This window comes from Cimex lectularius, unplaced genomic scaffold (genome assembly GCF_000648675.2).
Source record: "Cimex lectularius strain Harlan isolate CLEC.00 unplaced genomic scaffold, Clec_2.1 scaffold34, whole genome shotgun sequence".
Lineage (NCBI taxonomy): Eukaryota > Metazoa > Arthropoda > Insecta > Hemiptera > Cimicidae > Cimex > Cimex lectularius.
In genome coordinates, this window is record NW_019392635.1 from 2,183,796 (window position 1) to 2,210,629 (window position 26,834).

General features: G+C 34.8%; 1 protein-coding gene across 3 annotated transcripts in view; it reads right to left on the reverse strand.

Moving 5' to 3' along the window:
• Positions 1-6,492: 6,492 nt before the first annotated feature.
• Positions 6,493-26,834, reverse strand: part of LOC106661755 (E3 SUMO-protein ligase EGR2) — a 40,663-nt gene continuing 20,321 nt past the window's right edge. The window contains exons 1-3 of one of the 3 annotated variants that reach the window (XM_024225884.1): positions 21,883-22,085; positions 11,173-11,451; positions 6,493-9,584 (exon numbers count right to left, since the gene is read on the reverse strand). In XM_024225884.1, the coding sequence (XP_024081652.1) occupies positions 8,590-9,584; positions 11,173-11,431 (1,254 nt within the window). In that variant the 5' untranslated portion in view covers positions 11,432-11,451; positions 21,883-22,085 and the 3' untranslated portion in view covers positions 6,493-8,589. Of the gene's footprint in view, positions 9,585-11,172; positions 11,452-20,545; positions 20,728-21,882; positions 22,086-26,834 lie in introns of those variants that run through there. The other 2 variants (XM_024225886.1, XM_014385357.2) reach the window with 2 other exon arrangements.

The window sequence follows — 26,834 nt, forward strand, 5'->3', positions numbered from 1 at the left end:
AAGTCATCTTAAGATTTTTAGGTTATTACGGCCGGGAACCCCGTAAGCACTGAAGGAAATATTGGAATTAGCCAAAATTAAATGGATAGGCCCAACCATTCTGGGATTTCTTAATTTTTACTGACGTGTACACATTGAATATTTTCATCTGAAGAAAAGGTTTTTATGCTGAAGAGAAAAAATTAACATTTCAGAACAAAACATTTAGTATGAAGTCTGAAACTTAGAAGAAGGCACGAATGCTTATGTACGTTTATCTTGATATTTAAAACACAATCTAAATGCTTGAGCTCACAAACTTGGCTTCAGAGGGCCTAATAATAAAATTGTCGTTTTAATTCAGGCAAGACAATGGCCGCAAGCATGCAGCTAAAGAATGGTCTAGCCAAAACATTCTAAAACAACTTCGTTCCCGATAGCATTTAATTCTACTGAGCTTCTATGGAATGAATTTGGAGATTTCAGAGCAGCTTCTAAGTAATTAATCAGGAATAGTATTCAAATGGGGCTTAAATGACAAAAAATTAGCTGGGACCATAAAAAAGTTTACGCAGTCATCCGAAAAAAAATGGCGACATAGATCATTAAAATATCTGTAAAATCAAAGAATATTTAAAGTCTAATAAATGGATGCCATTCCAATGACAGCATATTTACACACACAGACACACACGTTCGCGGGCACGGATTGTGTGAATAGACTTCAACTACTAAAATAAATTTAATATTTTAAAAAGCAAATAAAGCTTAACGTACGGAATTGACTCATGAAGCGGAAACGGTACTCGTTCATATATATTTCTGGTACTTTAGCCGTGTAAGTAAAAATTATTTTAGGGGTATACTCAATTATCGAGTCTTATGGAAACCAACATACATTTCTACCCAAGTCCATGACCCCATTTTATATAATCCCAGGCCTTGGAACCAATGAGCTATTTCTTTTCTAGGTATTATTAACGGTATTAAACATTTCAAGTTTGACAGGAAATCAAAGAGAGACTGATTATACTTTTCCAGATAGAGTTTCTTGCAAATCTGATTGGGATTTTTCTTTAAAATGGGATTCTTGTATTCAGCACCATGTCTAGTTATCTGAAAAACTTAAGGACTAAATTGCATCACCTTTTTAGGCCTACTATTTGTCTGATCTCTTCTGCCCGCGGTTGTACAGATGTAGGAACTACTACTTTAGATATGTCTAAATTGAATTTTAAACCCCAAATATCACAATAAAATTCTATCTATATCGTTTGAATCAAGTTTTTAAATAATGGGAAAACAACAGCCAAACAATCAGAGAAAGATGGTGGGATCAAGACCGTAGAATTAAACAGGTCGAACATTTTTCTAAAAATATCAGGGAGTGTATTCGTAAAACTCGTAGCTGATTTCATCTATACAGGCGCTGTTTTACTCATAAGATTAGAGTCAATAGTCGAGAGTTTGCTCATTACAGATCTAGAGTCTATGTGCTCTGCAGAAGTTGACAACTAGATTCATCTTGGAGAAGTTTCAAAACTTTTCAAAATGTATAGGTCAATCTTGCAGCAGTGTGGAGGCGGAACAACAGAAGATAGACGTAACGGATAGAAACCAACAAACAAAACACCCTCTAACCGATTTGAACTGTCAATTACATTGCAATAAAATGCCATTTACTTCCCATCCACCAAGGATTTGTAACTTGCGTTAGCTTCTAAATCCTTGCCGATGCCGTACGGGTCTTTCTAAATGTATTTTCACGACTACACTCCCAGTCAAACCATTGCTTCGGGCGCTGTATTTGCGGAGCAATTAAGTATATAAATGATAAAAACACAGATTCCTGAATCCTTCCTGTGCAATCGTTTTATAAGAGAAGAGAAGCAGGATGAACTCTTGAGAGCAGTAAAATCTGTCATGAAATGATGTCAAGCTTGTATTCTTCACGGAGTTTGGAATTTTTGAACATTTAATTTAATTTTTAAAAGCTTGTTGTCCTGTATTTCTTATTTACTTTGTATTACTTTCACTTTTTTAATAGAAGTTACATCATCTTAATCACTAACTTTTTAAACCATTTGTAACCGACATATCATTTTTTTGCAATTACACGTTAGTTTAATATTGGTGATAACTGACCGTTGATAAAGGATGTACACGTTTTTAAAGCTCCTTAGTAGGGGAAATTTTTCTGTAAGTGCTATGTGTCGTCAGTATTTACAGAGCCAAAAAGAAGAAACTATAATGAAAAATTATTTATTAAAAATGTGTGGTGTTTAGTGACCGTTAGTCAATGATTATTTGGAGATCGTGAGATGTGGTCTGGTGTGATGTAGGTTTCAGAAAACATTTTCTTTATCGTGCCAACGTTTCGATTTTTATTGAGATCATCTTCAGGGCTCAAAATGTTTGTCTTCTGTGTAATAGTGCCATTCTTGCGTGTCGTGTTGAGAGTGCCTGAAGATGTTTAATTTCAAAAATTGTAGCTTCCTCACCGACAAAATACTTCAATTATGTGTAGGAATGTGTGGTGATTAGTGACCGTTAATCGATAATTATTCAGAAATCGTGAGATGCGGTCTGGTGTGATGTAGGTTTCAGAAAAACATTTTCTTTATCGTGCCAACGTTTCGATCTTTATTGAGATCATCTTCAGGACCTTGTGTTGTCTGCATTTCAAGAAAAAAGTTCTCTGATTGATAAGCGGCGCAAGTTTCTTCTCATTGTTAGCGATGTCCTACGAACAGATTTCAACTACATATGGACACCAAGGAAAGAGTATTCTGAAGGAGATCGCCAACAATTATAAGAAAATTGCATCAGCTATCAATCAGAGAACTTTTTTGATGAAATGCAGACAACGCAACGTCCTGAAGATGATTTCAATAAAAGATCGAAACGTTGGCACAGTAAAGAAAACGTTTTTCTAAAACCTACGTTACACCAGACCGCATCTCACGATCTCCAAATAATCATTAATTTACAAAATTGTGCTTGATGAGTGGAAACTGATTTTTTAAATGAATTTACCATAATATGGTAGTATAATTTTTGTTTGAAATGTCCTGACTTAAGTTCTGAAAATTATTATTACTTTTAAATACTTCCCTTAAAAACGTTGGTTAACGGATGATATTAGATTGAGAAGCATAGTCAGGTTTATCCATCATCATTGATAGGTTGCTTTTGTTAGGTTTTCCTACTGTATTTCGCAAAACTCTCCACATCGACGTTTTATACCAAAAGTAATGTTATGCAACTCCAGTAGAACCGTGCCGATCGGCAATCTTCGACGTCGTCTCAACGCTCGTCGGCGTTCCCTTGAAACATAATCAATCTAGATTTTGAAATCTGCTAATCATCTCAGTCGGCCCCTCCAGATATTTCTGCGGCATGTGATTATTAAGAAATTACCATATCTGATTTCTGTTCGGAATACGGGCAAAAGGAGAGATTCGTGTTGTTAAAGAGGTTCGCTACTGGGAGGAGGGAGAAAACCGAAGAGGGCCGCCAAGGGCGATGTAAGCCCCAAGCAAGGCTACCGCCGACCTCCGTACCGTCCTCGAAGAAATGTTGAATCTGTGATCACATCTAGGATAAATCTCCTAATTTCTGAAATGTGTGAAAGAACAGATTTTATTAGAAAAATATCTCTATTTGGCCGATGGTTCATGATATCATTGATACATTTTTAATAAGTATTCAGAAATCGTGAGATGTGGTCTGGTGTGATGTAGGTTTCAGAAAACATTTTCTTTATCGTGCCAACGTTTCGATCTTTATTGAGATCATCTTCAGGGCTCAAAGTGTTTGTCTTCTGTGTAATTGTGCAATTCTTGCGTGTCGTGTTGGGCACTCTCAAAATGTTTTTAGCCGATCCCAGGCATTGGAATATTCATTAAAATATTTATCTAAAAGACAATATCTTCCTCGAAATGTGGGAAATTGTGACATGTCCGTTTCGGCAGTTTTGGCACTCTCTCGAATCAATTTTATCTCCCGATAAATAGTTCCAAGTTTGTTCTGCAACACGCGGGATTGTTGATCGAGCGTTAAATCAGTCATCTTGATGAATAAATTTACTGGAAATTAATTTAGGAAAAGAAAATATTTAGTTGGGCGATACGGATGATAAAAAACCAAGACAGGAGAAGAGGTCAGACCAGGAAAATCCGGCCCGGAGGACCAATGTTTGAATCAGGGCTCCACAAGATTTAGGATATCCCCAACTCTAATGTATTTTTACCGGTTTTCCACGAATGACCCTCATACTGATGGTAGGAGTATGATGTCTTCAAACAAATCAATTCCTGAAACGTATTAATATAATTTGCTAATTATATTAATGTAATATTGATTCAATAATTTGCTAATAACGAGAGCAGGATTGAGTTTATAAAATGAGTTATAATGTTAATACAAATTGTAATTAAAAATATATACGAACAGATACGATAAATTCACATGAGAACAATTAGTATTGCATGCAATAAAACACGTCTTCCTCTAGTAACTCGAGTAATAAAATATAAAATAATATTCTTTACAACTTGGTCTTAAGCCTCGACTTTTTTAAAACATGGAAATTAAATGTTAATCTATACACAACATGCAATTATTATTAGTTGTATTATTATTAATATTATTATTAATTAATTGAAACTAAAATAATTATACCTCTGTTTGATATTGACATTGTTATTTCCCTTCCTTTAGAAGAGCTTTAAAAATAGTTATATTTGGCGTCGATGGCCGCAACGGTTTAGGCGTTGAGACGGTGCTCATCACTGTAAGGTAAATGTTCCGGGTTCGAATCCAGCGGCCCTGCATTCAAACCCTACATACTTACAAATGGTTTTTTCTCAAAAACATCGGCTCCCCGAGGGTTCATATAACCTCGAAGATGAAATACTCTCGCTTAAAAGAAGAAAAAAAAATGTAATGTTGAGCTAGTAACAAAATAAAATAGAAAAAATAAATTGTGTTACATAATTAAAATCCAATTTAAAGATGTTTTGACTATAATCTTCTATAATGATATGACTATAGTCACAAGATTTATATTCGAAATACATTCATAATAAAATAACAACATGATTAGAAGTTTGTTCAACAAACTGGAGCATTTTCCAATAGAAAAAAATAGGTTATCTTAAGGAATGATGAATATCGTTAAATTAAGGGAAAACAAAATTAAACCTTATGCGAATAGGTATCTACTACCCCTAGGACATATACTTTCTGCCTCACTGTTTTGATTTTCTGGTTACTTTCTGATTCATTCCATTGTTTAAAAACACTGTCTGAAATAAGGACTGTTCTGTAAAAAATTGTATAACCTCTGGACATTGAAAAAAAAGGTGGGTTTTTAACGATAACGGGGCTTTTTCTTAAATTGAAGCTTTTTTTAAATATCAAAATTTCTTATTAGATTTAGAGCAGGAATGAAAATAGAAAGGATAAAGGAAGATAACGAAGGGGGAATAAATCTAGATGAGGAGAAAAGACTTAAGCAGGACGCTATAAATTCAACGTCAACCTTCAAACACCCTACGACATTAAAGAGCAATTGTAGGGCGAAAAGTGCAGTAATTTTCTATAAAACAAAAATGGAGATAATGAATTGGAACTGCATGAGTAATTGGATTTTAGCAATAAAGTTCTGATTAGTGCTGTAGAATTATTATATTTTAATTGTTGTGTGTGATGCAGCACCGAACCAATGAAATGCGCACCTAGCATTTCCTGTGATTTCTTCTACACCGTTCTTGGCGTTGATTAGGAGGGATTTTCCTTGTTAAAAAGCCAAACCCTGATGATGAACCGGTTTCCTCTGGAATTTTCATCGAACTTTCATCAAACGATGCGCGGATTTAAACATTGCCAAACTACGGCGAACAACATGCTTTCCCACCCCTTTCAACAACTTCATCAAAACTTAAGAATCACAGAAAATAGTAATTATCTGATTAATTGGGTTATGGTCTTAAGGAATCGTTGCAGGGTGAATGGTGAATGAATGCACATCAATTTTATTCCTCTTGGTCATCTGCTTCCTCCCGCTTTTATCACCCTTTAAGGAAACGAAATGTTATCGTAGTTATCTTGTTTCCTTGTTGTTTGGGATAACCGCCCTTTCATATTAACTTTGCGTTAGGGAAAGAATTCAATTTCAGACATTAAGGACAAAGTTGGAAAAATCACGATCGTTCTGTTTCCAACGACTTTTACTGTCTAGATCTTTCAACAATGAACTATCTTTCAACCCACTGATTAGACAATTATTAGAATTGTTTAATATTCAACCTATCCTCGCTGATTAATGGTTCATGAACCAACAAAAATCAGCGAGAGTAGGCAGACCAAGATGATAGGTTACTATCAAATAATAGGTTTATCTCCCTGCAGAGGAAATCTCACAATTATTAGAATGTTTCTACAGATAGGAGTTTTCGTGGTTGGAGGGTTCTTAAATAAACAACGTCAGTTAATTAATTAAGGTTTTATTTTTATATTTCATTGTGTTGGAAATTTGTTAATTTTGGTTTAAATACAACTTTTTAAATGTTTTTTCTTTCTTAACAGCCATTCAAATTTATCAGTCACAGCGACAGAATGCAAATATGGGGGAAGTCGACAGTATATAAACATTTGCAAATATAAAATAGTATTTACAACGGAAGATTAAATAAATTATCAATTTACATATTAAGGGTACATTCATGTGCATTGGGATTTCACAAATATATATTAAGGGATATAATTTTTTTTTTGTGTTTAGAGCTTTGTAAGTTAGCTATTTTCTTAGAAATTAGACATCAAACAATTATAAAAAAAAATCTCTTTGAAAGCACTACGACCCTGCGTTGTAGACGCCCTTCCTCTTGTAATGCACGGTATTTTTTCATAATTCTCCAAATTTATTAAAATATATTTGTATAAATTTTTGCTAATTCTATTTCTATTACGTCTACAACACAACTCGGCCGTTCAAAACCCCCATTTAGAAAAACAATCTACAGTTATGTGCCTCGGGTTTTGTAAATTCTAAATAGACATCACAGAAAGATTTCCATATTTTATTTTTTTAAGTTATATAACTATTATTACTCTCTTTCTTCAAGAAATATAATTTTTAGCAAAATGTTTTTAATAATTAGTTTTTAGAGTTTACCAAGACACCAAATTGAGCTACCTGAATGCAGGTCACTGTCTCATGAACGCGACCTCAAAGTATTAATATTAATTATTAGTCCATAATTAACTTATTATTATTATGACTTTGTTATAAAAAAAAAGAAATAACAATATACTTCCATACTTATATCTACAGACAAATAAAATAAAAGATCAACAGAATTAATACAAGTGTTACAATATTTACAACGGCTTTACAGCCCAATAATAAGTAAAAATTCACATTCATTGAAATTGAGACAGTTAGTAACTTTATAAAAAACAAAAAAAAATCAACGGAACAGTGGTTTATATTTTTTTATATTTTATTTAGGCCTATATTAATTTGTACGATCCAATAATTTAAAGTGGGGAAACTCCACAAAAGAGAGTGCCGACATTTAGCAAACTTTTTTTTTCTATAAAAGAAAAACATTAAAATTAAAAACAAAATCGGCACAAAACGGCCGTCACCCGCAATCAACACGCCTTTAAAAGGTCATGGAAGCAAAATATTTTAATTATGAGCAAAGGTTACGAGATCTTGGTCGCCGATGTTCCCTAAAATAACAAAAAAATCGAATAAGCTTGTCGAAAACCAGGGATTTTTCACATTTTTCTTATTAATTACCAGATAAAATATGAAATTTGGCACGTACACAGTCTTTCGATTCACTAGCAATATGAAAAACATAATCGATAGATTCATTTCATGGGTGATTAACAAATTTTACAGCAGCGTAAATTAAAAACTGAAAAAATTGCATATTTTAAGAAATTCCCAAGCAATAATCTACTGTCAATATGGCACATCTGGTAATAAATGACGCAAAATATATGCGTTTCATGTATGTGTTCTTTTTGTCTAACTAATTTGTCCGACTAAAATCAGTGTCCCAGCAAATTTACTGACCAGTGCTTTTACAGATCCTTCACAAATAAATACCGAAATTAATTGAACGATGTAACATGTAGTGTTTACGATGTAACATTGTTTATCCTTATAAAATTAAGAAAAGAAAAACCTCAAGATACCGGTCTTGCTGCTAAATATCCAAAACTAAATATAATTTAAACAAATAAGAACATCTAGACCATTTTTCCTTTGCTAGAAGTTTAACCCGGACTGATAAATTAAATAATGAAACATTCGGTAACATGATTTAAAATTGCACAAGGATACCATTATTAATAATAGTAAGAAATGAAAAAAAAAATTTGTCTTTCAGACTCAGAAAATTGGGAGACGGCAACGTAGAGGCCTAAAATCACTCTCAACAAGACTAGACTATAATTACCACTATTTATATCTCTTGCTTTTATACTCGTATATTTATATTTTAATAAATTAGTAAAAAAATATCTTATAATATAAGGGGATCGGGTAAGGGAATGTTTCGAGAAAATATATAGGGAGGGGATCACAGTCTATAAAGATGTCGTGACAGATGGCATTTGGAGGAGACCCATCTTATCTTTCTTCCCTCGGGATTTAAGATGAACTTTTGCATGCCTTTTCTTTTCGTCACTCCTTGCAAATTTTCTCCCGCAAACATCACACGAAAAAGGTTTTTCACCGGTATGTGTCCTTATGTGCGTCGTCAAGTGATCCGATCTCGAGAACGACCTCATGCAGATCCGACATTGGAACGGTTTCTGACCGGTGTGTATCCTGATGTGCCTCGTCAGCTCGTCCGACCTGGAAAACCTCCTGTCGCAGTTTTCTACCGGACATGCGTAAGGCCTCTCGTGGACTGGGGTTTTACTCGGCCTGTTTGGGTACTTTCTCGGTTTCACGGGTACCAGTTTCAAGGGTACTTGCGACTGCTGGTAGACTTGGGAGAGGATTTCGTGACCTTTACTCGTCGAAGGGTTGTATTCGGCGAGTTGAACGGTGTAGGTCGTGGGGGATTGCGTGCAGTTCGCCTGGTACTGCGGCTCTTGTTTTAACGGCGTGGCCGGCCCTGGGACTACAATCTGTGCGTTGTACTCTACCGGCGAGTCGAGCCATTGATACTTTCCTGGGGAACCTTGCATGACCTGCCTCTGGTAAAGATCCTGTTCGCAGGCGTAGCCCTGTTTCCCTCCGCATTCTATGCTCAGTCCGAGGAGTTCCACTTGGTGATTCCTGTCCTCGTACTGTGCCGGACTGGAGGGGTACTGCGGCGAGCCCTGTGGCTGAAGGATTCCGAACAAAGGAGGGAAGAGCGTCTTGTCGGGGCTGGGCAACAGCCAAGACGGTGATGGAGCCATGTTCGCTGAAGGCTGGACTGGACTGCTAGCAGAAGTCGTGAAGACACCCCGATAGCTTATTTTATGAGATCCGCTTCCGTAAAGCACACCACTCCCTGTGCTATTGGCTTCTTCTTCTTCATGATGAGTCCCTTCCAACTTAGGCACTCCTCCACCTTCCTCCAACGAGCCTGAAAGCATATAAACAACTGTTACATACATAGTGACTTTGTTGTTGAAACTGCCGAATCAAACGGCTTTTTCAAACAAAAGTTAAAGTAATTATCGTTGATACAATTCCCAAACGAAAATTTTCTTTCTTATCGTCTATATAAATACCACGATTCTAAATTGGAGCTGAAGATGTGACCAGAAGAAGAAACACGGTTTTCCGATGGTAACAGGTGGCTGTTTTCTGTGATTAATTTAACGACGAGGTGGGTGGATGTCAGAGGCGGCGCGGACCCATCGGGTGTTCGATAAAAGCAACAAGTGAAGCCTCGTCGTCGGACCCGAATACACGACGCATTTGTCCTGAAATCTCTTTTGTCTTTCCCGTTAATTAACTCCAAGTTACGGTCTCTATCTTGTGGGATCATTTAAGAGGCAAGACACGCATAAATCACCCTGGACGCTCCAGTTAAGTGCCAGAGGTCGAAACGTAAAAAAGCCTCGGCTTTATTTTTTTTGCCCTCTCGGGACTACCAGGGAAGGGAAAATAAATTATTCCTTTTTATAGTCGGCGCTCTTTAGCGAGTCGAGGGCCCTTCGGAGGTGAAAGGGCGAAAAGCGGAGTTTCACCGGGGACACGGCGAAGGACCGCAGGGGACGAAAAGTTTGTTAAACCTTCGATTTTCCTGACCAACTTTCAATTGGCGGCTTTGCGCAGGTCTCGGCGGCTTCTCATTGAGCACAGCGCGGGCGATACCCTCTCAACGAACATTTCTAACAGACCTCAACTTTACGTGGACAACTGATATCAGCCGCTCGCCGGAAACGTTTTTTTTTTTTTTTTTTCATTTCGGATACGAATTACATTTACTGGTTTCAAATTGCAATTCTGAGGTTTACAGGGCACACGCGCGGCACCTCGTGTTTTGTTCATTCCCACCGCCATTGATCAAATTGCCATGCAACAGATCGTAGACAAATTACTACCAACATACAACCGATCTTTTCTTCCATGGGAAATACAAAAACAAAACAAACTACCAACGGTGAAGTGAAACGCAAGATACAAGATTTTTGAGCATGTAAAGAATGTTGCAAACGCGTACACCTGTACTTGTTGATTTAATATGGCAATTCATAAAAGGTCACCATACGAAACTTGCGCACCTCTGCTCGACTCTCTTTCATCCCAACCATTCTTAACCACGGAAAGTAATACGGCTATTATAAAATTTCTACTATCGATGCTAAAGTGATGTGATAGTGACAAACTATTGGGCATATCGGCTAATAAAATGCTCTCTCTTAAAACGCTCTGTTTGGTTTGAAGCTAACCGAGAATGCGAATTCATCGAAATAGACCTCAACATGCGCTGTTATGTGTTGTTCAGACAAGAAATTCAAACTATTTCTGTTTATATTTTATTATAAATAATCACAAGAAGATAAGGAGCAAAAAGTGCAGACAGTCGATCCCTAAGTTTGTTTATTGGGATGGACACCACTCGACAAGGTTATTGGTGTCGTTAGGTCTTATTGTCGTTAGTGGAGGGTTTCGGAGGGAAAAGAGTAGAAGGTCGTATAAGTGACGAATCTTGTCGGACTTACCAGCGATGTGGGGTGGTTCTACGACGGAGGAGGGTCCGAAGAAGGAAGGCGCATCGCCGGACGTTGTGACGGGCGTGTTCAGCTCCTGCTGTTCGTCGGTAACGGACTGGCTGGCAGCGGCACTCTTCAGCGTCTCGAAAGACAGGAAAGGCGTCGTCGTGGACGCCGCCGCCGCACCTCCCGGCACCTGGTCGTGAAGGAGGAAACCGGGTGTCCCGGGGCTGTGGTGCCCCAGGGTGTCCAGCCCGTCCATCGTCATGTTGCTCCGAGTCACGCCTCCTTCAAAACCCACACACAAAACACTGTACTGATCTGTAGGCGTCTCTCACAGTTCACCGCTATACACTGGGAACGCCCGCGCAATCTTCCACCTTATGAATGAAACCCCCACCAAACCTCGACCCATATTTGGACAGGCCCTCTCCTCCAATCCGAATCGGTCTCACCCCCCTGCACAACTCTTATCCATCCCCCCTCTGACGTCACCGCCTCCCGAATCTCAACGAATACAAGCGAAACGACACGATCCTATATAGATCCGGCTCACTTAAACGCCCGGTATTGTACATTATTTTCAATTACGCCCCTCCACATTTTAAAGTTTATTAAATTTAATTAACCCAATATAAAATTATTTTAATTCTAAACAAAACCTCTGAATTATGGTCATAAAAGAAAAAATAAAGAAACAAACTTTGCAACAGCAACCAAGCGTCGTTTCCCCCCCTGGCAGGGGCGCCATTCATACCGGGCCGATTTCATTCATAAACCCACATGTTACGAAAAATTGTCCCGAAAACGCACCGATCGCTTGTCAAAGAAGTAAAACCCAACAGAAACGCGTTCTTCGCAGAATAAATGAACGAATTTATTTAAAAATGAAACGATCGAAACGCATTTGGACCTATGCGTTGTCATAAACATTCGGTCAATGGCTTTTCACTTTTCAGGCTCCTCTCCTTTCGACCCGGAGTTTCGAAAATCATAAACTGTCCCGCGGTACGGAAATATTTATGTCATCTGTTCCATTCACAAGGGCGGGCGTTACCAGTTGTCTGCGGTCCAATAAATCAATAACTTAATTTTGAACAAAAGCGATTCTGGAATAATCGACCCTTCCCACTGGGCCTTCTAAGAATACCTCTGTTCGAAACTAAGATATTAAATAAACAATAGCAAATACTTAGACTAAACAAACAAACAATAATAATAAATCGAAATATGGGTAATTGATAGCATAAAAATAAATATTTCGACAAAAAGTAATAACTGGTTGAACTGTTAGGAAGTGTAAGATGACTCTTTTTTTTTTTTTTTTAAAGACGAAAAAGAAGATTTTTCATTCATACTTCTTTTTCGACAGGAGTTTTATTGTATCACCGTTTAGGCTTGTTATGTAGAATGTATAAAGTGTGTCCTTTTTAGATTGCCCGGCTGAATTTCTATTGAACAGACAACCAAAAAATACATATTTAATATTTTACAATGTAGAGATCGTGAGATGCGGTCTGGTGTGACGTAGGTTTAGAAAAACATTTTCTTTATCGTACCAACGTTTCGATCTTTATTGAGATCATCTTCAGGGCCTGGGATTCACAAACATTGTTTAAAATATACAAATACATGTACGATGTGAAAATGAATTTATACAAAGATGTTCACAATATAGAAATTTTAGGTTTAATAAAATTATTTTTACTCATTCCAAGAGTGTTACGAGTGTTAGTGTAAGATATTAAGGTTTTTAAAAATATTTTTTATGTATTTTAATTGAATGAAACATACATAAAAACAAAAGATGTTGTTATTTTTTATATGTTTGAATCAAACACACATACATAAACATACATTCAATCAAACATATAACATATATACACACATTATATAGTATATATATATNGCGCGTATGTGTGTGTTTGATTCAAACATATAAAAATAATAATATCTTTTGTTTTTTATATATGTTTGATTCTATTAAAACGTATAAATACAATATATATACATAAAGACATTATTATTTTTTATATGTTTGATTGAATCAAACACACAATATATATGTATATATATTGTGTTTTCTATCGATATGATATAATATATTATTTATATGTTATATATGTAAACTGTACTTTTATATATATAAAAAACCATTAATATCTCACTTTGACATCATAAACATAATATTTTTCTAAACCTACATCGCACCAGTCCACATCTCACTATCTCATTACAATACTAATTACTTAACAGTCACTAAATACTACACATTTAATATTTTAGTACAGATTTAAATGTTTACTGCTTTTTGAATTATTTGTTGCCAGGATACATCAGAGCCAGTACAACTTTGAAATTTTAAACGTATACTTTTCGTTATTATTATTAAGTATATTTATTTGCAGTTTTGATGCTAGTCCGTTTTATGAATTTCTTGGGCAGATGATGAGTCTTTCGAAAATCTCTGTTCGTGTTTGTTTTTCTTGTTGTTCCAAACATGGAGTGTACCTTTTTTTAAAAACCCTACCGTTTACTATGTATTGTTCTACTATTTATTGTTTATATTGTTATTTTATGTTTTTACATAAGCATTAACAATGACCTATTTACAAACAAAACTTTTATTAAAATTAATAAACAAATCATTTATTGAAAATAATTATAAAAACGAAAAAGATATATGTTTTCATATTCAGACCCACAACTTGGTTATTCTTTGAAAAATTTAAAATGTGATTGCGGCATCTTTTAGAATAAAAATTCATTAAAACAGTATGTAAAAAAGTATACGTTCCCATTTAAAATTTTAAAGTTGTACTCTGTTGTATCCGTGCAACAAATATATAAAAAGATCAGTAAAAATTGACCTAGACTAAAAAATATTAAATATGTTTGTTTTTGGTTTTTCGATAACGCTATGTGTTCGAGAGAAATTAAGCCGGGGCATGTCAAAATGACACCCTGTATGTACACACTACTTTATACTTATCTTCCGGATGATTTCATCATAGTAATAAGATAATAAAAATATTTTTAATTTTTGACACTTCCTTTATTTCTTTTTTGAGGTAACAGTTTAACACTGAACTTGGCTTAAGGTTAATCTTATTTGCCTCTGTTATTGATGTTTTCTTATATTTTGACCTCAACAGTTAATCTTATGATTCTTCCTTCTTGAAGGTGGGATAATAGGTCATCTCAAAAAAACCACAACCAGTTTTTATCCACAACGTTTCGGATTTATTTGAATCCTTCCTCAGGTGAGTTAACGCAATGGTTAAAAAAGTGGTCGTCAGTCATTAATATTTTATAACAATTTATTTTAAAAAAAGAGCCAGTGTGGTACTTATTCAGACTGACCTCTGTTATTGGTTAATTGAGACAAAATAATCACAGGTTTACTTAATTTGGGACCTTAGATTTATTAAATTATATAAATTTGTCTTGTTGTTTTTATCAACCGAATGTGTTAAAAATTATTTGTACGTTTTAAACGGAAGATTTCAGAGGTCAAAATCCAGCATGGAATCAGTGTGTACACCCGCTGTAAATTGTTGGACCATTACATGACACCATTGATTCCATGACATTTTTCACCGTGGCTTACTGAAAATCGAGTTCCGATGCAATTTAAGAAGGTGGTGCAAATTATAAAGATTTTTTTCTTTATATAGTAAAACCATAAGAATCATATTGACCGACAAAACGATAACATAATATATAAAACCGTTGAATCTTTGAAAACTTTTTTCCAAAAACTCTCTTGATTTCTCTTTGTCATTTATTGACTATAGGTTAGAATATAATCGGAAAAGGAAAAGATAATCCGAATGTTGATATATTTTTTAAAGACAATCAGTTGCAGACAGATTTTTTTTGTACAATATCATTTTAAATTTTATAATAATCTTTTCCTTTTGTTTTATTTTTATAAGCTACACTCATTGAAATGTATATTTTATATATACTCCTATACAAAAATTATTAACATTTCAAAAATCGCTTTTCCCAGAGACAAGAACATAATATTAAGCCTTTCATTAGGCTTATTACTAATTTAATTGAAATTTATTATTGCTCAACAAATCTTTCAACTTATTAAATGGTTTTCTTAAATAAGCCGTTTGATAATTTTTTAATACAATTATCTATTATACAATCTGGTTGTAAAATCGATCAATCTTTTATTAAATTCTTTTATAAGATTATGATGTTTACTTTGTATTTCGACTACAATTTTAGTTTAATTGAACAAAAATCATATATCTTTAATAAATATAACAATATTAATAACCAAAGTCTTTATTTATAGGATTGACAGAACCTTAAGTACAGACTTATAAACTAAGTAAAACACAAAAATTTACACATATTTACATAATCAATAAAATTACACAATTATTTAAGAACAACCATCAGGGCATGTGCGCATTTACCACCACCTGATGAGGGTCAATTATAATAATATTTTTATTAATTTTCTCATTTCTATCTTCTTTTTACATATTTGGATAGTTTTATTGTTATCGTATTTCTGGCATTATTTTTCATCTTGTCCGCAATATAATTTTTATCAAACTGATACATTTGCTACTAGTTCGGCATGCTGACACAACTAAAAGCACAAAAGAACAAAAAATTACTAATTTAAAGAGTAATCTAAAAAATATCTAAGGCCGATAACGTAATTTAGTTTACAGAAAAAGTACAAATGGAAAAAACAACTACAACAAGCAAAAGCAAAATCCTAATCTCAGGAAAACTGCAAAGAAAGTAGAATCAACTTTCTACTAACTGTGATTTTTAAACTGTTCATTCCATATTTAGTTTTAGTATATTGTTTTTTAATATAATGTTGTTGTTGGCTTTTTTTTGGAAGTTTTTTGTTTTAATTGTTAATGAAATGGCAATGCCAAAAATGTAGATTTAACTATTATTGAGTGTAAAAAAGACCAAAATAATAATATAATGGAATTATTTTTATACAAATAAATATTACTTTAATTTCATATTTAATATTTGATTCCTATCTACTGTTTTGTGTTTAAATGTATTTTAACTTTTTACTGTTCTACTTGCCATATCTACATTTTCTGTGTTTTTTCAGGCAAGTTTATTTCTATAATTCTACAGTTCTAAATGAAAAAATAAGTTATTATATAATTAAACCATTTGACAATAAAACGAATGTCAACGATTAATTTCAACATCGTTTTTATTGACGGCTTTATCAAGCTGATGATGCGTTGTTGATAAGTTATCTACTTCATTCACGAATCCGTCGAGAAGAGTTCTCTTGTTTATACGAGGGGGAAATGTCAAACTGTAAAAATAAATTGATATCCAAAAATGATTTGACACGGAAAATTATTTTTGTAACAATGAATTGGTTTAATAGGTTTTTAATATTTTCGAGGGGCGAACTAATTAAATACAGGTGTCAAAAAAGTGCGGAGTGGCAGAAAATAATATTTATATTATAAATGTGGACGTAAAACCAACCCAGGTCATTTCCTAAGTTATGGAACAAAAATGGAAATTGTAGAAACTTATGTTTTATTTAATACACAATCAAAAATATAAACTTTATCAACTTCAGGCAATTTGGTTTCTACAGGTATTTTTATGGGCCAGGAGGGCAAAAATTTAGCCGTTTTACTGCACTATATTAGATGGATTATTGGTTAGGGTGCAGTTAATACTAAATCAAAAAGGACCAAGCTTTGTCATCCGATGTTTATTGATGTTTATGCACTTTTAACGGTAGTGCATTACTAAAAAATATATAATAAAATGAACGAAAATAAATATTAAAAATAGTTAAATTTAACTTTGTTTGTTGTGCAGCAGTACAAAATTACAGATATAAAATATTAATATAATAGAGGTATTACAATTAATTAAGATTTTTAGTTGAGATAAAAAAGTCAATGGCACGAGCGGGATTCGAACCCACGATCTTCGGCTAGATACGCCGCTGCTCTACCACTTGAACTATCGTGACCTCCATCCACTCGGACACTAACTTCCCATCTCAACCCCACCTTTTTGAATTTTCCCTCCTTTTTGCCATTTTTCAAGGAGGGAAAATTCAAAAAGGTGGGGTTGAGATGGGAAGTTAGTGTCCGAGTGGATGGAGGTCACGATAGCTCAAGTAGTAGAGCAGCGGCGTATCTAGCCGAAGATCGTGGGTTCGAATCCCGCTCATGCCATTGACCTTTTTATCTCAACTAAAAACCTTAATTAATTGTAATATATTAATTGGTCAAGCGGACCACGAAATTAGTGAATGTAATAGAGGTATGTTAAAAATTGTACTTTCCCATTTTTCAACAATGAAAATATTGGTCGCTTGTTCAACATATCCAATTTTATTTTTCATGTACGTAAACATGAAATTTTTGAAAGGTCTATTACAAACCGTTCAGGAAAAGGTTTTTAATTTAAGATTATAAACAAACAATGTAAATAAAATAAATCTAACTATAAGATTTAGGGTGTGAAGTATGTTTTGTAATTTGTATTTTTTCGTAATTGTCGTTTTGAGGGTATGAAGGTAAGAAGTAACAATGGCAGGAGGAAAGAAATCTAAAGGAGCAATGTAATTAGAAAACCAAATTTGGAATCATTTTTATCTATTCACAAATTTTGAAATTAACTTTTCCCCTTGTAAGATAGATAAACGCAAATTTTGAAGAGTGATAATTTATATTCATCAAGGATGCCATTAAAAGCTCAATAGCTTTTACCGGTTGGTCAAGTTGGCGCGAAAAAAATGCAGAGTAATAAAACCTTTTCCAATGTGTAAAATTTACAGGGGCGCTTTTGTAAGTTTTTTCCTGAGCCCCTATTGCTCGAACTTTATCACAAGGCATAATGATGTTTTTTAATTAAATATATGTATATTTAAAGTGTTAGATGTATCTGTTTCTTTTTTATTCACGAATAATCTAGATCTCGGTGTGGTCTTGATAAAAAAAAATTAATTTTTACTGCCAAACTTTCGACCTATTTTAAGGTCATCATCAGGGCAAGACGATCTTAAATATGTCTATAAATTGACATGATTATGTTTTTAATAAATGATTTTAAATTTATTTGCAGACCGACTCAGTCCCAACATTGCCGAGAACTGCAGTAACACTATCCAATCTGGAATACGCTCAGGTTTAGCCTTACGGACACTGGATAGTTGATTCTCCGTTGATATAAAAAAAAAGTTGTCTTATTAGGCCTCAAACCGAAATTATTTATCAACATTGTTAATACAAAAGGGAAGATAATTTACATGCTAAACAACCATCCTTCTGTCTATTTGCCAATGGTACCTTTAAAAGAAATCTATTGAAGCGAGCCCCAAATGAAAAACGTTGATAAGAAATTACGATTTCTAATCTCCAATCGTTATCAAAATTAGATAAACATTTTGTCCACGCGATGATTTTTTTCTGCAGTATAATTCAAATTATCTCATTGCCGGCAGTATATCGTACAAAACGGCTCCTAAGCAAAAACACTTACAAGTGCTGACAAGGGGTCTAAAAAGGAGGTCTACATTCTATAAAATTAACACAGTTGAGATAGGTCCGAGTAAAATTAATTGGGACAAAGAAAAAGAAAAAAGAAGAAGAAAAGAGGCAGAACAGAAGAAGAACCACGACATCGTGGAGTAGCCCGGGGGCAGTGACCCTTCCGCTCTGAAACGACGCGTTGATTAACTGGTTGTAGATGACGTTTCATCTCTCCTGATGGATACCTCAATTAGTGCAACTTCGCACCTGCCGTAAGATAATACGATTGAATTTTTCACCCTACGTTTTATTCAAAGCGAATTTAAAATGGGCTAGTTAATATTGCGTACATGTGAAAAAGATGTAGATATGATTAGATCAAATAGGGCAGGATTGAAAAAATTGAATTTGTGGCAAGGATAAGCCTTTGATTTATGTATGTATTATGTTCTTCCATTATTCTCTGTTCCTCTTATCTATATTTCTCATTCTTGTCTATCACTCATTTTCTTTTTGCTCACTCTTTCTTTCTTCATATTTATTCTTATGGGTCTACCCGCGTTTTATGGTAGAAAGGTCTAGAAGAACGCACTTGGCCTGGTTAAGTAAGGTATAACATCATCATCAGAATCATTTCTCTCTCATTCCGTACACCTATTCGTACACACATAAATTAATTCATTAATATACATACAAATTATTTATGGAGAGGTTGAAAGAATTTAAACTCCTCTCTCTCTCACTCTCTCTCTCACTCTCTCTCCCTCTCTCTCACTCTCTCTCACTCTCTCTCTCTCTCTCTCTCTCTCTCTCTCTGGTGTGTGTGTGCGCGTGCGCGCGAGCGTTTAATCAGTTCATCTGGGGAAACGTTTCAAATATTCTTTCTATCAATTAATTATTCTTTCTATGTAAGGTCTGGGTTGAAATAAAAAAGTCAGTGTCACGAGCGGGATTCGAACCCACGACCTTCGGCTAAATACGCCGCTGCTCTACCACTTGAGTTATCGTGACTTCGCTCCACTCGGACACCAACTCTCCATCTCAACCTACAGCCGTTCAAATTTTCCATCCTTTTGCCACTTTCCACTTCATAAGTCTCCACTTCTCTCTCACTCTCTCTCTCTCTCTCTCTCTCTCTCTCTCTGTGTGTGTGTGTGTGTGTGTGTTGATGATCCATCCACGTTAAGTGCCTGAAAGATCCAGAAGACCAAACTTTGCATGGTTGTTGTGTGAGAGAGAGAGAGAGAGAGAACGAGAAAGAGAAAGAGAGAGTGTGAAAGAGAGCTGTAGGTAGACATATAGATAGAGAGAGAGAGAGAGAGAGAGGAGAACTGTATTACAATATAATTTTAATTACGTACAGTGAACAAAACCACCAAATGGTGCACTTCGACTAGGAAGCGAAATTCAAATTGTTTCCTGGAAAAATAAAAAATCCAATTGACTCAGCTTCACTGATGATGGCGTCAAGCCAAAACGCATGCGATTCCAGATTAATAGACCGAAATACCCGGTTCAGAGATGGTGAAAGATGAACAAAATTTTATAGTTAAAGGAATAACGTGCAAAATACTCGGAGCGAATTTACGAATCTGTATATTTATATAAAGTAAACTATTCATGCTTTCAAATTAATATAAATCAATATTTATTTGTTAATTGGATGTACTGTAGTATTTTTAGCAGTATGACAAGAATTCTGCCACTGAAGTTAGAATCGAATCACAAATTGTCACTTGTCGGTCAATACTTAGCTCAATTAATAAAATACCCTTTTTAAAAATATACATTTGTCAAAGTTTGTCGGTTTGTTCAGAAGAGGAAACATCGCGCATAAAAAATAAAATTCCAGCAGTCAACAAAAATACCAGCTTTGCACCTCACAGTGTCGTCATGAGGAACTAAATTTATATTTTTGGCTTGAGTTTGATTAGAAGTCCAAGAATGTGCTGTTGACTCATCAGTTACGTCTCCGTAGCAACGTTGTATTTGGCGGTTGATCGCTCCTTTAACCGTTGCCCTCTTTACAAGAGAAAACCGCTTACATTCGTATTGTCATAGAAAAATGAGATAAATCTGAAAGGAAGAACATTGCTGAGTGAGTGTATTTAAAAATCTGCATTAACATTAGATGTTTTTACGATAATTTCTAATCTAATTGATATAGATTTGGTTTTCGTGGAAATAGGATAGCCCTTTTGAATCTGGAAGGATTGATGGCCATGGACATGGTGAGAAGTCGAATCCACAACAAAAGTCCGTTTTGATGCTTCTCTCGGAACTTCGACAGCAAAGGTAAAGTAAAGAATTACAAAGACATTTAACCCAAGCGATGTAACGATTTGATACGACATGCTCATTTTAGGCGTGTAATGAATGATTTATAACTGAATTGCGGCATTGAATGAACAATTCCTTTTAAAAGAGCTCTTGTCACTCTATCAGACCTATAGGATTTAACGTAAATAATTTAACTCTTGCCTTGTGATCGACTAAGATGCATTTCCCCGTGTCTGTTATCTGCAAAGTGAATTAAATATCTAGTGGGTGGAATTGTAGGTCGGACGGTGACATTCCTTTGTCCGTCTACTGACGTTTGGCCGATGGCCACGTCCAAAGATAGGATATGTATTCCTAGAGGCCCCTTTAGATTCCGTGGGACGAAAGATTCTTACTTCTGTTTTATACGCCTACCTACAGCCCCTTCTGTTTATCAACACGGGATTTGCTGATGTACCGTCGTGGGAAAACGATCTCGCTGAGACACGCTGGCCTGGAATGGAAGCTAATAGTGCACTACAGAGAAAGAAGGATTCCTAAGGAAAAGGAACGTCTTGCTTTTTTGTACACAGGATAATCACATGTAATAATGTTGACACATGATAAATCGTTCATATAATAACTGTTTGATCTAAATCGATAGTCTGATAAAGAAGTTATTGTTCTGCCTTTCGGTCTGAAATGTAGGGATTGAATATGGTGCTCATAGTGTGAATAAATTTAGTCTGTTTGGTATACGTCACATGAAATAAAATATCAATACTTTACAAGACCGGCGGAAAAATGATTCATGTTAGATATGTCTGCACCAAAGCTTCATGCATTCGTTTGATTGGAACATAACAATCAAACCATTAAAAACATGTACTATTTTAAAATAATCGATTGTTTGAAAACAGACGTGACCCATATTGCCAAGGCTCACCTGAAGACGTAGGCAGGGGCCGTAGTGAGGACTATCTGCTTTGGCTCCTATCTGCGTGGGCGCCGGACTGTGACTGACTCGGTTAGTCAGTTTCTCTAAATACTGTTTGGTTTGATCGTCTCGGATTCTATAGTTAGACGTCGGCCCGAGCTCCAAATCGTCACTGTTCAACTATCGTCGGCGAGTCGATGACGTCTCAGAAAGACAGTGTTCAGAAGCCTTGAGAATAAATTGATTGATTTTGCTATACACAAATATCTTTTTTAACCGTCGCTAGTACGATTTCAGCGATCGTTCCAGTGCAACCATTGAAAGGGAAAACTATCTTATTTAATCTGTATGTTCTCGACCGTTTGTTGTTGAATAGCAGTTTTCTTTTTCGTATGGATGTAAATACTAGGGGTACTCCCGATGTTTGTAAGATGTTAACTGGAATAAAGTCCAGTATGATCGTGAACGCTCCCTTCTTTTCTTAGCATGTTAAATGTTAATTTTTCCGCTGCGCTTGGCAATGGTAGAACCAAAAATAAAGCTAGAACAGTCCTTGAAGGCTTGTTGTTTGTTTTGGTTTTCTTTTGTGTTAAATTGTAAGATGCCAGAAAAAGGAAAATTTATCAATTCTTTCATTCAAAATGCTATATATGCACTCGAAAAGTACTAACAAATGACCCGCTTCAATTAGTGCCGACGTAACTGACTTGTATCCTAACGTCTAACAGCCTACAACTTTATAGCATAGGGGATGGTGTATTACCTATTATGAATGAGAGTATAAGGACAGGTCAGAAATTAACAAAAGAAATGTATTATTTTAATTAAAATATGTATGTATACGTGTAAACAAAAAACAGCTGTTAAATTCATGGCTGCCATGTTGGTTGCCTACGCGCTAACAAATAGCAATGTGACTACATTTTCGACCTAACACCTAACATTGGCCTGGCCTGTTAGATCGAGCAATGCTAACTAGCCGATTCTTACAAGTCTACGTCATCATCTAACACGACCTAACAGACTTAACAGGGTTCACACAAAGATCAACAAAGATAATTTTCAACCCATGAGAAGTACCAAAAAGAAAGTTTTCTTCAATTTCACCGTCTAATAGCCTGCTCTTTTGATTAGATGAAAATGCCCTGCTATTAACAATGTTAGCACAATCCATCGCATAATGTCACGTCTAAGTATCATTACTACCAATTAATTAATTTTATTAAACAATTAACGTCGCTTTGACATAATTTCAGCCAGGCTATGAAAAATGGACGGTTGCATTGTTACCAATGGCAATAAAAATACTAGGTGGTCCCTGAACCGTTTCTCAATTGGTGACTCAGTCGGCCTGGTAGTCGTAATTAATAGGTCAAAGTGCGCGTTTCTACTTCGGACTCGTTCTGCCCATACTGTCATTCTGACAGAGTGGATACTTGAGAGAAACGAACAACAACGATGCATTGTCATTTTATCAATTAATATGACTTTTGTCGTTAGTCACTGTTAAGAATGGACTCGAGAGATCAGAAAAATTCAGCACGCTACGCGTAAACAGGAACGGTTTCTTTTCCCAGATGACCTCAAAATCATACCAGACCTATAAACGTTTTGATACTCACTTATTACTTGTGTTCTCATTAATTATGACAATTATTAAACACTCTTGGCGATTTCAGTCAATTTCAATTATTCCATTTAACGTTCCGTCGCACAGAAAAATTTGAATAGTACGTATACCACCATGGATTGTTTATGGCATCAGGACGTATCCAAGATTTCTCGGAAAAATCTTTTCCCTTAATATGAACTTCTAGAAAAGGAAATAATGATTTTAGTCAAGCTGTTTCTAAAATCAAATCTGAAAAAACGCAAAGCATTTGTTATTGGCACACCAAAAATTACTATATTATTCTGGGTGCAGGCATTTTATCTCGTGCATTATACTTTAATATTGTAACATTATCAAAGCTATAAATAAAAATTGTTCCAATTCAAGAAAATTTCTTACTTAAATCAATTCAAAAGCTCAAAGAATGACGCAAATAACACAAACAATGTCGTGACACAAAGCGCCAAAAAACTAACAAACAATGATTTTTCTTAAATACTGCAGTATCAAAATACTGATAATCAAGTATTATCATAGGGCACGAGAGAATGAGATCCATGTAAAATGGATTTTGCGAGATCCATAACGCAAAAGATCGATTTGATGTTGACGCGGCAAAAATTGCTGCACTTTTCATGGGATCTGGCGTCCATCATACTCTTTTCGGCCATGGAAAGCTTCCTTTATTTTTTATCGTAGTATCATTATCACGTACTATCATTAAATTATTAAAAAAACTGCTAATAAAATTACAAAAAGCTAAAACGGTTACAACCAATAAAGAAACAAAAGCCTTGTTTCACTGATTTTTATGTAAACCGTCAAAGAAAAAAAAATTGAATCCAGATTAAAATAAAATTAATCAATAAACGACATTACTTTTCGTTACTCCACTACGGGAAACGCTGTTAAAAATCCCACAGGTAAATTTTTATATTGTATGAGCAATCATATTCTGCTTTTGCAGTCAATTTTCTACTTACCGACAGACGGTTGTTTGAAGGCTTATGAAGGTAGACAAGCCGACGGGGTTTTCTTTATTGGGTGGAAAATGGAGTTTATTCTTCCGTTCGACAGCTCGAAAGACGATGGACCCGGGCTTTGGGGCGAATTGAATTTTTTTCTTGACATTTCTAAATGCTATCATCATTTATTGATTTGTAACATATTGTTTTATTATTATTTTTTATTTATTATTATTGTATTACAAAGATTATTTTCTCTGAAGATAGGAGCAAAATTTTATAAATCGATTTTGATACCGTTTAAGTTTTTTGTTGGAGATTCAGAAATAAAAAAAAAACTAAAGTGATACAATATTAGTTTTAGTAAAATTGATTTTCTTCTATTCTTTGGCGAAAGGCGGGAAAATAGATTAAAAGTAATTGTTATTTTTATATCATTAGCCCATGGGACTAAAGTTCATCTTAAGCCATTGAGGATCTTTATTTATAATTTTATAAGTAACCTGACGACTTTGCCCTATTTTTTTAATGGGTGTTTTTGATCCCTCCACCATTTATCGTTTATTTATATGATATTAATAAAAATATACAGATAAAGTAATTTTAAACGAGCAAGAGGAGCTTAATTTTTATATTGGAATTATTTTACCATCCCATTGTTAGTTTTATAGATAAAGAGACCCTCAGCTGAGCTACTCACCAGCAGTATAATACCAAAATGTCAATGGATTCCAAATTGGGGACTAGTAGCTTTGTAAACAAATTAGTTTAATTAGGTAGGTTTTAGAAAAACATTTTCATTATCGTGCCAACGTTTCGACCTTTATTGAGATCATCTTCAGGGCTCGAAGTGTTTGCTTTCCGTGTAGATGTGCCATTCTTGTGTGTCGTGTTGAGAGACTTTCAAGTAGTTCGTTCAATTTCAATTCGTCTCAAGTAGGTAGTTCAATTCGATAAATAACTAATCACTTCCAGCTATGATATATTAGAGTGTTGGGCTTAGCCGTTTTGTAAAACATTTCTTATATAAAATTATTTCAAAAACAGAAATAAAAGAAAGAAAGCAATTTAGAGGGAGGTGAAAAGTATAATTTCCGTATTGACATAAATTTTACATTGTGCTACTTTAAAGTTGTTTATTTCTGCTATTTTTTCACATATGCAAGGCTAGTTTCACAGATGAAGAAACTCTCAGCTATGGACGAATAATAGAGAAATACCATTGGGTTTGAGATTTGTAATGTGCAGTTTTGTGAACAAAATAATTTTAAATTCTGAGAAAATTTCTGTAGCGTTGAGATATTTTTATTTATAATTAGTTCGGTTCTGTAATATCTATTATATTTCAGTTCTATAATCACTTCCAGCTGTAATGGATTTGAGGGTCGTCGGTGGCCGCAACGGTTTGTGCGTTGACACGGCATCATCACTGTGAGATCCAGCGGCCCTGCATTCGAACCCGACATACTCGACATATTTACAAATGGGCTTTTTTTTCAAAAACACCGGCACCCTGAGGTTTTATACGACCTCTGCTGTTGCGAAGAAAAATAAATAAATAAATAAAATAAAAATAAATAAATATAATTATTTAGAAATCGTGAGATGCGGTCTGGTGTGATGTAGGTTTCAAAAAAGCATTTTCTTTATCGTGCCAACGTTTCGATCTTTATTGAGATCATCTTCAGGGCTCAAAGTGTTTGTCTTCTGTGTAATTGTGCCATTGGGCACTCTCAACACGACACGCAAGAATGGCACAATTACACAGAAGACAAACACTTTGAGCCTTGAAGATGATCCCAATAAAGATCGAAACATTGGCACGATAAAGAAAATGTTTTTCTGAAACCTACATCACACCAGACCGCATCTCACGATTTCTAAATAATTATTGATTAACGGTCACTAATCACCACACATTTCTACACGTAAATGAATATAATGGATTTAAGTTTGAAGCTAGTTGGTTTGTAAAACCACTCTTATAAAAAAAGGAATAAAAAAAAGAAAGCAACTGGAACTGGTAGTTTTTTATGTTAAATGTAGTTTACGAAATTGAGAAGTATCATTACTATCTATAGCGTTTTTTTTAAAATTTATAAGTATTTCAGTTCTATAAATAACTAATCACTTATACCTACAAATAGATTAGAGTTTTAAGCTAGTGGTTTTGTAAAACATTTCTTAGGTGAAGGTGAAAAAAAGGAATAAGAAGAAGCAATTTAGAGGTATGAGAAAATTATGATTTTCATATTGACATAAATTTTGCATTGTGCCCTGAAGTTTTTGGTTTTTGTTATTTTTTTATGTTTTTACTGCTACTCAGCTACTTTCCAGCGGTGTAATATCAGAATGTTAATGGAAATGAGATGTGGAACTTGTAG